General features: G+C 31.3%; 1 protein-coding gene across 1 annotated transcript; it reads right to left on the bottom strand.

The window, feature by feature from the left end:
- Nucleotides 1-920: 920 nt before the first annotated feature.
- On the bottom strand, nt 921-8,757 carry LOC149905979 (late secretory pathway protein AVL9 homolog). The gene is made up of 7 exons (XM_090105108.1): nt 8,572-8,757; nt 8,203-8,400; nt 7,666-7,882; nt 6,847-7,036; nt 5,690-6,399; nt 5,426-5,609; nt 921-2,515 (listed from the first exon to the last, which is right to left on the bottom strand). Exons 1-7 carry the CDS (start codon nt 8,638-8,640, stop codon nt 2,140-2,142), a joined length of 1,944 nt encoding a protein of 647 aa, XP_089961234.1. The 5' UTR covers nt 8,641-8,757; the 3' UTR covers nt 921-2,139.
- Between the last annotated feature and the right edge of the window lie 5,523 nt (nt 8,758-14,280).

The raw sequence follows: 14,280 nt of genomic DNA, 5'->3' as shown, positions 1-14,280 counted from the left end.
TATTTAGGTACTATGTATCGTACTTTAACTATCATAATGCCTGCCTGAATTCAGATTATTAAGTCCTTATCTTAATTCCGGTAACGTACCTCTCACATATCTTTAAAATTAAAAATCAAGACGTTATAACACCCGGCCAATGCCTTATCAATTTTTCAGTATTTTTATTAAGATTTTTCATTATCTTAATTCCTATGTGTATAGGTACGTTTGCTCTTTAGAAAATATGCGTTCTGAATGAATAACCTTCATATTTCAGTCTTCTCAAATTAGGTGTGATTAATTAAACATCCAATTTGATCAGGACGAGTATCTGTTTCCCTCTCATAGGTATAAGGAAAGAAAATTAAATAAAGTAGATTTAGGCTTATTCTTTTTATTTTAATCAGCATACACATCTACAACTGAAAATTATACATAAATAAGAATGTCATTGCACACATTATCATCTTATATAATTATATTATAAAGTTAATGGCAAGGGACAGAATAATTTAAAACAACATAACGAGTGTTATGAAAAGTGTAGAAATGATTTTTACAATATTGAATATATTAAATTGTGGCAGCTATTGCTATTCATAACATTGTACAATTTCTTAAAATAATATTACACACAATACTACACAAAGCAGATATAATAGGATAATTAAAAAAAAAATATTTCGCAATGTAGAACATGAAATCAAAACAAATATTGATATAGGTAATTTAAAAGCGTACCGATTCATAGATCCCTATAATTCTTTGTAAAAAATTATAATAACTAAATCATATTTAATCGTTAGTGTTTAAATTTCCATACCTTCAAAACAAATTAATTTTAACATGCACAAATAATTACACCCAGTATATCCACTATGAGTAGTACTGAAAAATAAGTACACATCCGACTTTAGCACAAAAGTGTTATAAATTATTATCTACTTAAATTAATTTTACCATAATTGAATTTAGGTATATCCTTAGATAAACAAATTAAGTATATATTAGAGATCGCGAATTACATAGTAACGAATGATTTTTTTTTATTCTCGTATGAGTATCATATAAATTATAACAATAAAAGATAACTCTTAATAAGGAAGCGCACGTAATACATTCATTCATAGCCTGGCATTAAATTCGTATCATTCCTTTCCCTGTGTTACCAGTTTTATGTAAACAGGTTATATCAGTTACTGGTTTTGTACTTTCCATAAAAAAATCTACAAATTCAGTTTATTTCATTTTACGCATCCAAATTTTTTCACAAGGAGGAAATTCACAGGAGCTGTAAAGATGTTTACACACTAACAGTATTTTTGATTTAACATATAACAGTATTTTTCATTAGCGATCTCCAAAAAACAAAAAAACTTTTTATTTCTTTATTTTATTTTTGACAATTATCCAAATAGTGGAAATTTGAAGTGCCATTCTACAATACACGCCTGATATATTCAATAAATATTAATAGTATTTTTATGTGAGTGCAAATGTCTTTTATACGTTTATATTTTCGTTTTAATTGACTTTTCTAGAAACGAGTAATATAATGGTATTTAAATATCATAGACATTATAATATCAAGAGATAAAACCGCCAAGTCTCAACATTCATTTCAAAATACAGTGCACAGAACTCTACGGGCGCTTAATTCTTTAACATTACAATGTGTAGCTCTAGAACTAAAATTTATTTAAATAGTTGCCACATTAACGTAAATGTATGTAACTTTTTTAGATTGCGGTAATAATTTAACTACAATATATATTATTATAATTACAATAAAAACGTGTACATTTCGTTACACATATTTATATATTTTGTGACATAAATGGGGTTAAGTGTTTTCAGATCTCACAATCGCTTACAATCAAACAATGAACATCACGTTCGCAATAAAAAATCTGATCGATCTATGTACAATTGTATACTTTATTGTGGCACATGAATTATTTTCTACTCGACTAAGCAATGTGTCCAACAATATATAAAAATACGGTACTATATAAAAAGAGAGTACGCTAAACTAATTAAATAACAACTGTACAGACTACGTTTCGATTAATAGCGGATGATAAACGGAAATATAAAAATATGAATAAATAATGAATCTAGTAACATTCAAGTAGAACTAAAGTGACTACGAGCGGTTCAGACGACTTGTATTTTGTTGAGTGCGCTCGTGTTGTCTTGCAGCAGTTTGTCGGGGGGGTCCGGGGCTTCGGTGTCGTCTTTTTTATTATCTGTTATTTCTAGAGCGTCCTCGGCGTCGGAAGGGGGGTCGGGCTTCTCGTCTGCTGTTTCGGAAGATTTATCATCGTCTGCGGGGATGGCGGAGTTGGGTGGTTCAAATATATTTGAATTTGGGTTCGGTGGTGGAGCCGTGAGGGCGCTCCACCAGCCGGACAGGGCTCCGCGAGCCTGCGACAGGGCTCCGCCGACCGCGCGCGAGGTGGTGGCCACCGCACGACCGGTCGTCGCTACCGCTGCGCTCACCTTTCTCCCTCCTTCCGTTGTTGACATGGTGCTGAAAGAATCATTTCATATTCTTAATAATAATCTATAAATATCACAATGCTAGCCTATCGCACACTCATAAAGTCCATTGATTCAATATTTTTTTAATGCAAACTGCAACCTTTAAATAGACAGATAAATAATTATTTATTGCACAAACACAAAAAACACAGACACATCTATAATGTATATTATTGAATCTCCTATTATTTGATTGAATGACGACATTTAATTGAATGACTTAAGGACAACTCGTCCGTCTTGACTGAACGCCATTTAACATAGTCGTCGGTTTGGATAAGAGGTAAGGTTAGGTTTGTGGGTTTTTCGAAGTACATTCCATCGGCTGGAAACCGTCTTCACTTGGAATAAGTAAAATATGTCGTCTTTCAACAATAGGCCGAGCCCTACATCCGCTCTATTCAAAGGGCTATTTTATATTCAACCAGATGATGACGATATACAAGTCTAATAGGTACATAATAAATGTTTTCAAATGATGAAACGAGAAGCGTATCGAAAAATACAAATACAAAAAACCTCATTGTCTGTTTAAATTTTATAAAAAAAACAACAGAAAATTAAATAGGTAACATTAATTCCACGTTACAAATTTCTACATTATTATTTTATTCGAAAGTTAACATTACGTCATAAACTTTAAATTAAAATATTGTTTCAAAAATCTTTACTAACTATTGTACGAAAATCGATCTTGACGAGGTCTTTGAGTAATTTATATAGGATTATTGTGATTCCTATATTTTACATTTTACATAAGAACCATTACTTAAAAATTTGAAAATTAATAAAATATTTGTTAAAGAATGTTTGTCTATTTTTAAAGTTAAGTTGGGAATATAATATAATGTTGTTGTAAAAGATACGTAAATAACCTACCACACTAAAGCGCATGTGTCACCCCTTCTATCCAATCGTTTGCCATTTTTCAATAACATCATAATTTATCACTTTTATCGAAAATTAAACACTTTGCAAAATTATTACGAACGAAAATCCAGTATGAAATAAAAAACTTCAGGCGCCACCATTAAATTCCAATTTTTAATTTGGAGAAGGTTATTTTTCTTTTATTCCCTTGGGGCCTTGATGCGGCCTAACGGCAACAAGAATTTAAAATAAGAACATAGTTATAAGTTATAATAGTTAGGAGTGAATTTGATTGATCATACGAGTTAAAATAAAATAAAAATATTTCGAACAAAATATGTTATTTGCATGAAAAGCAGCAATTTATTTTTTACGGAAAAATTTTCGGTGTCTATAATTATTTAAAGAATTGATTTCTAATATTGCCAGTACCAGAATATACTATAAATACAATTACATTTTTTTTAATCATCAGGATTGATTCCTGGCAAGGATTGATGGTTTTTTTTTAATCGAATATTTTTTTTCATCAAAAGCGATTCCATGAGTCCATGGCTGCGTAGGATTTCGCCATCCATGCATTAGGGCTCTTTCAATTTATGCGTTTTGTATCGGACCGCTGCCGCACGTTTTCCGTGCCGCTAGTTATAACCCGCTGCTGTGCCGTTGCAGTACGGTAGCAGTCCGTTACCAAACGCTTAAATTGAAAGCGTATCTGACTGCCGTGCGTTTGTATGCTAGTGCTGTTTTAAATTTATTTGACACCAGTTAAGCCATGGACTCTGACGAAGAAACATTACTGTTAGTGCTCTTGTTGAAAAACATCAAACAAAAAAATAAACAAAAACTACGCCTCCGTAAAAGAGCACCCGTACTTGCACTTGCACTTGAGTACCCGTAGAAATGTAAGATGATTGAATTAGATTAGACCAAAAAAATAATTTTTAGAGCACGAATATTCTCTGTCAAATCATACCGATATATCGATATTTTTTTAAAAATATCAATATCGATATTTTCAAAAAACATCGATACGATATATATCGATACTTTATTGCATTTCCGACATCCCTATGGGATTTGCGACGTTGCCGTCCTGCTGTCGAGCGTTCGCGGTACGGACGCCGCTCTGTTGCCGCACCGTGCATTTTGTATGAAAACAAACGACCGGCCGTGCGCCGTACGACAAACGCACCACAATACTTAAAATTCACTCTGTATTACACAAAAAAAAATGGTAATTATCATAGAAATCTAAATAACAAGACACATAGAAGTGCTATAATGTCATAATTCGTATGAAAACCGCTGTCGCCAAAATCAACACATTTAAACCGATAGCTAAACAATACACACAAGTAAACTATGCCTTTTATTGGACAACTTGATTTTAGTGAAAACTAACTTAAATATTAAATTAAGCTTTTTAATATGTATCCTAACGCACGAATTTACGGTTTATTTTAGAATAACATCCCTAAGTATATGAGACGTTTTGTTTCTTTTTGCTCCAATAAGGTTGAAACTGTGTCATTCATTGTTATTTCGATTACTATGGTGACACTCGTAATACTTGTAAATATTCTATAATTTTAAGGAAAAACGGCATTATTTCTAAAAAAAATATTTACCGATGAAATAATTATTCCTTTATTAGTATAATTACAACTTGTGGAAGAATTTCCGCAATGGGAAATGCTGAAACACACCATGTTTACACACATGCGTCTCCATAGCAACTGAACTGTGACGAACACACTGGTGATGTGAAAGTCACCTGAGTGGCGACAAGGTCACGCGCGCTTACGACTTCTAGTGTCTTGTTATTTAGATTTCTATGGTAATTATACTTAATATTCCTCTCTGAACTTAGTTTATGATTATAATTACTTTGATATTAAAAATAACACCTTTGAGTTTCATCTTTCCCTCTCACCTTTTATTGTAGACTCACATAGAAAGTACTACATTGATACATTTATATTTTCTGTATAATAATTAAATTTTACTTATACATGAATACACTCACTGTGCAAACTTTAGTTTCATATCAGCTACCGACAGTTGCCCCGAAAAAGGGTGCATTGGAGTTAAATTCATAAAAGCTTCAACATCTCCATTATTTGTCATTTTCAACCACTTCTCGTATGTTTGTGTGTTTTTAAAAGCTGCCATAAACTGTGAGTTATATGATTCTATCTCCCTACTACCTTCTGCAAAGTAAAATATAAATTTTATGAGAAATTTTGTAGTTTACTATAAAATATAAACAAATTTGTTGTTAGAAACGTACCTGGTAATAAAGATGTCCTTAACAAATACAATAAATAGCTAGCAAATTGATCTCTTATCCATGAGTCCCCTTGTGTTGCGCCATGTCGGACCACATGGTCAGCAAACCTGAGGTCCTCGGTGCCCAAAGCCAGTTGCCGTCTAAGAGCTAAATCAGCAGTCTCAATTCTCATCTCATTCAACTCAACTAGCACATCAAACAATTGTCGCTTTTGTTTAAAAAGTACATTTGACGCGCCAACAACAAACCCTTTCACTGCAGAATCTGATAATAGATCCAAGTACTGTAATGACAAGTATGGCAAGCAAAGATAGCCATCTTCAAATAGGGGTAACGGAAAACCACACTCTGCTTGGTCAATTTGTCCAGTTAAATTATATAGTCCGTCTACACTCATGTCCCTCGCCATAGTAGGGCTTTGCTGAGCTTCATTGACGGATTTCTGTGGCTTATATTTCTCTCCGATACTGTGACACTTTTCCCTCACCCCAGTTACCTCATGACGGTCACCATCAGATAGTAATGTTTCATCAAAGCTTTGATGACTAACTCTATCTTTTTCATCCAAAGAAAGATTACCAGTCTCTTTGGGAGACAGTTCCTCGACAAGATTAGTTCCATTGAAAATTGGTTCTGTTGAAATTTCTGCACTTAATTCTTCTTCAGTTTCTTCTATTAATGTTGGAACTGGAGACAAAGGCCTTGACAGTCTGAAATTCATGAATATTTATCATTTCAACATACTATATCTACACTAATATTATGAAGCTTAGATATTTCTTATGTTTGTTACAGATGAACTCAAAATCTGCATTATTCCTGATAGGAAAATTTTTTTTTTTTGTTTATATTATAGCATTTCAAAACAAGCCAAGCAGAAATAAACAACTTGTTTTTAATAAAAAAAATTTGAAAGAAAGTTCTTCCTTTTCTTTATGGTTCTCATAATTTGCAGTCAAAAAAATCAATAGAATTATCATAAACTAAACTTAGATATCTTGATTTGAAAAATGTATCTATTTTGCAGGTGAATCACTGAATGTATTACACAAAATATTTACCAATATGACATTAGTAAATAAGTATCAAATGACTCATTCACATAATAAGCTGAATGAAATATCAGACAGTAAATACTAAAATGACGTCATACTCACACAACATTTGCTGAGCGCGAGAGTCCATATTCTAAACAACGAGGCAGTAGAGATATAACAGTTAACAAAGCAGTGGACAGCTGACCAGCAGGCGATCCATAGATAACAACTTTACGGCCCAACAACAACAATTTAAAGAGTAATAAAGCTTTGTGTCGCCAATTCTCCACTAATTTTTGAACTGATAAACCTGCAAAGAGAACGAGTAATTAAGCATACAAATAATATGAATATAAGAATGAATATATTAGAATTTAGATCATTGCATGCATGGCAAATAGCCAAAGAGCAAAGATTGTATTGTGTAAAACTACACTGATAGATATAGTAATTAATACTGTACTTTTGCATTTATAATAGTAGAGTAGGATATTATTCAAGTATTAGGGATTCATCCTTACACTCTTACTTAGGTTCTAAAGAAACAAAACTAAAGTGCATGTAAGTAAGACGCAAACAATTACAATATTAAAAACTATTACACGAACACAATTTATTTAAACTGTATAACTTCTATACTGTGTAATGAAATGTAATGAACTTTGATTTGTTAGAATTGTGGTTACAAAGTTTTTATAATAAACTAGCGGTCCGCCCCGGCTTCGCCCGTGGTACATATTTACGTTTTCTCTACATAAAAACCATCCTCGTACTTCAAGGAATATAATAAAAAAAGAATTATCGAAATCGGTTCAGCCGTTCTCGAGTTATGCGCTTACCAACACATTTTGCGATTCATTTATATATATAAGATTTCACAACCGCACAATTTACCAACAAATTATTATTGCATACATTTATATGTAAATAACAACTCACCTTCTAATGTTTGATCAATTTGTACAGGACAACTATTAAGATGTTTATATGCATCCTCAAGCAGTTTGGTCTGTGAAAAGTCACCTTGTAAGAACCAAGCTCGTACCACAAGCTCCATTTTAACAGCCAATCTACCAAATAATGGAGCTCGACAAATCACACACACACTTTTTTGCACAGAACTTCTGGTCATATCTTCCGTTTTCTGAATAACTTGCTGTAATAAAAAAGATAAAAAATAATGAGGCAAGTATTAATCCATCAGGCCCCAGAATCACAGACACAATAGATAATCTATTGTGTCGCGCCCCGATCGGGGCGCTCAGTGGTCAATGGGTTAATAAGCAATATACAACTTATAGAAATAAGCGCTAAGTTAAACAGTTTGGTATTAATCACTTCCATACTGCCTACTTAATTCAAAATTAACTTTACTATTACCTCCTATAATTGCCAGAAACTTAAGAATTAAGTTATGCAAAATTTTATGATTGCTATAATGATATACAAATGGATAAAGGCTATATCATAACATACCTCTACAGGAATTTGTCGAAAACATGATATACCATATACAGTTTGTGTTGGATCTGATACATCTGGCAAATTAAAAAATATTGTATCAGATAGAAAGTTATGTGACCCATCAGGTAGTGCTAGTGCAGGTAAATATCTCCAAACTGGTGGCAGTTCCGAGGGCCGTCCTGGCACCAACTCAGGATAACAGTGTTCTACCTGAAAATCAAAACAATACTGAAGTGAGAAGTCACTCTAAAAGTCCTACTTCCTTTATGAGCAATAATGTTGGAAATTAATTATTGCATTTTATGCATGTTTTTATATTTTTTCTATCGCACCATAACAACAGATTAACAATATCGATTATTGTGAAGTAATGACGCCTACCTGACATCCTTTTTTGTGATGGAAGCCTACAACTATAATGTTTAACACTGGTTCATTTATAAAAGCCATTTTAATCTCATGTATGGAGCAAAGAGAATAACATATTCACATGTATAGCAGTCAACATAATTCTTGAAATTTAATTTTTTCTACAAGTGCAATTTCAGGAACCTTGACAAATCATAAAATCAATTGACAATGACAATTGACATAATCATAATTTATAATTTGACAAATGTCAGAATATGTGCAATTGCAATTTGCAAAAATCTTATTGCGATTGTCGATGGTTTACACTTATGAGTCATAAATATAAACTCATAGTGCTCATAACCCTCTTATCATTAATTGCAAAACTTATTAAAAAAGAAAAGCCATAATAAACCTTAATAAAAGTTGTTTTTATAATAAACTACACCACAGAACTACACCTAAACTCATATGACTTAAAAAAAAATATCATACTGAGCTTCTTAATTCCACCATATATTTCTTAAAGTTTTTCTAAATTTTATTCCGACTGAATTATTTATTATTTATCAATTCCGAATTTAAAACGAAATGGAATGTTTTTTTTTTCATTTATCTGTTAAATTATTTCTTATATAGTGGCTCTCTTTTATTCAATACCCTAATTAATGCGATAGAAAGAGACAACACACTGTTATCGGCTTGGCATTCAAATCCACATGTAGCCACTTTTTGTTCTAAAAAGGTAGTACTTGCCACTTTATCGAATACTAAAATATCGATAAATAAAAAAATCAAGTTATAAAATTGCTTGAAGATAATTTAAGATTCGTTTAATTTTGAATTATGAAGGAATTATGGATAGGTAATTCCAAATTTTAAGATTAGTTTAATTTGGAATTATTCATTTACGATGCGTATTGACTGCCTTGCATTGTATGGTAGTGGTATTTATAAAAAAACTAGCGGTCCGCCCCGGCTTCGCCCGTGGTACATATGAAAAATAGATGTTGGCCGATTCTCAGACTTACCCGATATGCACAGAAAATTTCATGAGAATCGGTCCAACCGTTTCGGAGGAGTATGCAGACTAACATTGTGACACGAGAATTTTATATATAAGAAGATATTATTAGGTATTTCGGTTTAAGTTGTTTTTTATGGTTTCGTAAAAAGGTACGTATTTTTTCCTGTTTTCATAGATTCATTCATAGAATTATACGGAACCCTTCGTGTGCGAATCTGACTTTCACCTGGTTGATCTTTTTACAAATCAATAATCGTATCCTACTAATATTATAAAAGCAAATATATATAAGAATCTCTCTCTTTCGCGTTAAAACTACTGAATGAGTTTTTATGGAACTTTACAATTAAATAGTTTATACATCAGAATAACATATAGGCTACAATTTACCGCGGGAAAATAACTCATTCCCACAGGAAAAAATTGGTAAAAGTTTAAAATAAATTGCTTCAAATAAAACAAATAAAATTTAAAAAAAAAATTTACAACATTTTATTTCGATACTTAATTACCAAATAACAATATTTATTATTTAAAATAGATGCCACCTTAAACTTGTGGCACAGCATCTCTGCAAAGCACTTTACTTTTCTTCCCGTCTGATTCGAAATGATTTGAACAAGGCCGAGAATGTTTTGAAGGCTTCCAATTTTCCCTGTGCTGTAGCTTTAACCCAAACATCTTTTAATTTTTCTCAAGCCAGAAACCTGCAAATAACAATAAAATCCATACTTAATGACCTTTTTTTTCTCCTAACCTAAAGCAGTAATTATCAATGAAGTACTTCGTACCTACTCAAGTATCGATAATTGCACATTATGGAAGTTATATTTTGCATTTTTTCTATAAACTAAGCTGATTATGATTTCATTTCAATGATTACGGTTAGATAAAACATAGATGATTAAGAAAATAACGTAAATTAACTTATTTATAATACAATTAACAAAAAAAATTATCAAAACACTAACATGTGAAAAGACAAATTCCAATCTTCATCCGATTTCCCAGTACTACGGCTTTTACAGCCGTGAACAACACAAGCCATGTAATCTTTAGTAAATTATCTTTTCAGAAAATAAAATAAGAAACTAAAAAACACGTTATTCACTTCAAAAAAAATAATAATTAAAATCACCAAGCGATGATGACCAGACTGGTGATCAAAACAAAACGAAATGGCTACATGTCATTTCAAACTGTCGAACTGACATATATCTGTCCTCTTTTTTCGCATGACATTTTGCCATAAGTTAAAAAGGCCAAACTAGTGTTCTAATGTTCAATTAATTGTTACTTCTCCACTCGGAGCAATTATCAAGCCTGGAGAAGTAACAATTAATTGAACAATAAAGCATTAGTTTGGCCTTTTTGGCTTATGGCAAAATGTCATGCGAAAAAAGAGGATAGATATATGTCAGTTCGACAGTTTGAAATGACATGTGCCATTTCAATTTGTTTTAGTGACCAGTCTGGTCACTAACGCATGGTGGTTTTAATTATTGTTTTTGAAGTGAAAAACGTGTTTTCTAGTTTCTTATGTTATTTTCTGAAAAGATAATTTACTAAAGATTACATGGCTTGTGTTGTTCACGGCTGTAAAAGCCGTAGTACTGGGAAATCGGATGAAGATTGGAATTTGTCTTTTCACAGGTTAGTGTTTTGATCATTTTTTTTGTTAATTGTATTATAAATAAGTTAATTTACGTTATTTTCATAATCATATATGTTTTATCTAACCGTAATCATTGAAATGAAATCATAATCAGCTTAGTTTTTAGAAAAAATGCAAAATATAACTTCCATAGTGTTGTGCAATTATCGATACTTGAGTAGGTACGAAGTACTTCATTGATAATGACTGCTTTAGGTTAGGAGAAAAAAAAAGGTATTTAAGTATGGATTTTATTGTTATTTGCAGGTTTCTGGCTTGAGAAAAATTAAAAGATGTTTGGGTTAAAGCTATAGCACAGGGAAAATTGGAAGCCTTCAAAACATTCTCGGCCTTGTTCAAATCATTTTGAATCAGATGGGAAGAAAAGTAAAGTGCTCTGCGGAGATGCTGTGCCACAAGTTTAAGGTGGCATCTATTTTAAGTAATAAATATTGTAATTTGGTAATTAAGTATCGAAATAAAATATTGTAAAAAAAATAAATGTTTAAGTATTTGTTTTATTTGAAGCAATTTATTTTAAACTTTTACCAAGTTTTTCCTGTGGGAATGAGTTATTTTCCTGCGGTAAATTGTAGCCTATATGTTATTCTGATGTTGAAACTATATAATTGTAAAGTTCCATAAAAACTCATTCAGTAGTTTTTACGTGAAAGATTATTAAATGTATGATACGACTATTGATTTGTAAAAAGATCAACCAGGTGGCAGTCAGATTCGCGCACGAAGGGTTCCGTATAATTCTATGAATGAATCTATGAAAACAGGAAAAAATACGTACCTTTTTACGAAACCATAAAAACAACCTAAACCGAAATACCTTATAATATTTTTTTATAAATACCACTACCATACAATGCAAGGCAGTCAATACGTATCGCAAATGAATAATTCCAAATGAAACGAATCTTAAAATTTGGAATTACCTATCCATAATTCAAAATTAAACGAATTTTAAATTATCTTCAAGCAATTTTATAACTTAATTTTTTTATTTATCGATATTTTAGTATTCGATAAAGTGGCAAGCACTACCTTTTTAGAACAAAAAGTGGCTACATGTGGATTTGAATGCCAAGCAAATAACAGTGTGCTGTCTCTTTCTATCGCATTAATTAGGGTATTGAATAAAAGAGAGCCACTATATAAGAAACGTTCAATTAATTGTTACTTCTCCAGGCTTGTTAATTGCTCCGAGCTTCTCCAGGCTAGTTAATTGCTCCGAGCTAAGATTATACATACATATAAATATATTTTTTTTTTAATTTAAATAATATCATATTTCATTAATGTAGCAAATCGAAGCAAATGTAAAATAGATAAATACAAATGATTTTACGCTTTAAAGTTTTGTTTACGCTTTAAATTGACTTAATTCAAAAAATAACATCTTGATGAAGAAATTATGTATAAAATAAAATTTATTCCGATAAATAAATCATGTATATGTTCCCTCATTGTCAATACTTCAGTTCTATAGACAATAGATATCACATTGGTAAATATTTTGCTCGGAAGCTAAAAATAGTTCACTGCAAAAATAGTAACACTAATCGGTCATAGAGCAAAATTTTGATTTTCACATTTTACGCATTTTTTACTCTTTCAAGTTTCATTCTCCATCTCTTTTTATTTTTGTTATATTGACAAGTTTAAACAAAATTAATGTTCAAACTTTGAACGAACTGTGAATTATTATGTGTATCTCTTTTTAAAAACGCAAGACATGTTAATTCAATTTAATTTGACAATAATTTGCCGAGTACTTGCACCAGTATAGTAGGGCAAAGTGTTTACTGTTTATTCCTATGATAAATGCGTCGCCATTTTCGCACTTATTGCATCTAATCGGTAAATCGGATAATAAATTTACAACTGTGATAAAACTATATTCTAATAAAAGTGAATAAATTGGACAATACTATTTGATGATTGGTGATATTCCTGGAAGTCCTGAAAATCTGTGGGTCAGTATTTATCGAAAGAGGTTAGAAATATCTTTTTACTATTTTCAACTTTCTCAATTTCAATATTGCACGTAGAGCTTTGAACATATATTTTGGTAATCAGTGTAAAAGTTTATAAAGTAATTACTTTGTGCTATACTTATGTTCGTTTATTTTATCCATGTATAATGGGGCCATATAGATGAATCATTAAAACTAGGAAACATTCAATTATTGTAAACTTACAACGAAGACAGATTACCTTCCGGTATTTTGCATTTGATTTTGTTTGAATGTAATTAGACTAATCCTTACTAAACAACAATATACAATCACATTTTAAGAGCTGGTTTAATAATATATATTATGTATAGCCAGATTATTATAAGTAACTAATTACTAAATTTTGTTAAACATTCATAATATTTTAAAGAATTTAATGATATACATTTGAAAACCATAATTCCATATTACCTATGTACATATTGACACAAAATAAATTATTAATAGCTGTCATAACAATAACAGTGTTAAAACTTTGTTACAACTTGTAAGTTCATGAATATCTATGATGTAGGAACATTGATGACTCATATTTTGAATAACTAATTCCTAAAATTCCTTGTATTATCCATCATTGATACAATCATCACATTGCAAACGTCCTATTAAATTTAATTTAAACTCATAGATCAGAGTTAAACAGAAAGTGAAGTGTAAAGTTCAATGTTTTTAAAACAACGAGCTGAAATTTTGGACACCTTGACTTTGATATGCTAATTGTTATTACTAAATTCAAATAACTCTGTCCATTAGTATAAATAAACCTTTTTACTTAATCACTCAAACACATATTTATGAGCTAGGATCAGTGGGTTAAGATGAGTTTTTGAGAAACAGTTTTCTGCTTGTGAGGCTCGGTCATGTTGTACCATGAATATAAACTGAATATCATACCATATAAAAGAAACACATGTTCATGCATGTGTGATATCCATGGACCAACAAACATAGTCCATATATCTAACTATCTGCGCTTCGCTGTTTCACCCACATGGCTCCGCTTCCTTGATAAATGGGCTATGTAACACTCA

The sequence above is a fragment of the Colias eurytheme genome, chromosome 9 (genome assembly GCF_061535395.1).
Source record: "Colias eurytheme isolate Ceu_HAF_F1 chromosome 9, ilColEury1 Martin Lab GWU primary, whole genome shotgun sequence".
Classification (NCBI taxonomy): domain Eukaryota; kingdom Metazoa; phylum Arthropoda; class Insecta; order Lepidoptera; family Pieridae; genus Colias; species Colias eurytheme.
Note: the sequence above shows the minus strand (reverse complement) of the source record. Positions and strands in the feature narration are given on the sequence as shown.

Bases quoted from the DNA above. Each gene is read 5' to 3' on its own strand.
- LOC149905979 (XM_090105108.1), bottom strand. From the start codon at position 8,640: ATGGCTTTTATAAATGAACCAGTGTTAAACATTATAGTTGTAGGCTTC. The intron at 5,610-5,689 runs GTACGTTTCTAA...TTTACTTTGCAG, and splicing joins AAGGACATCTTTATTACCAG to AAGGTAGTAGGGAGATAGAA. The intron at 2,516-5,425 runs GTGAGTGTATTC...TGATTCTTTCAG, and splicing joins ATGAAACTAAAGTTTGCACA to CACCATGTCAACAACGGAAG.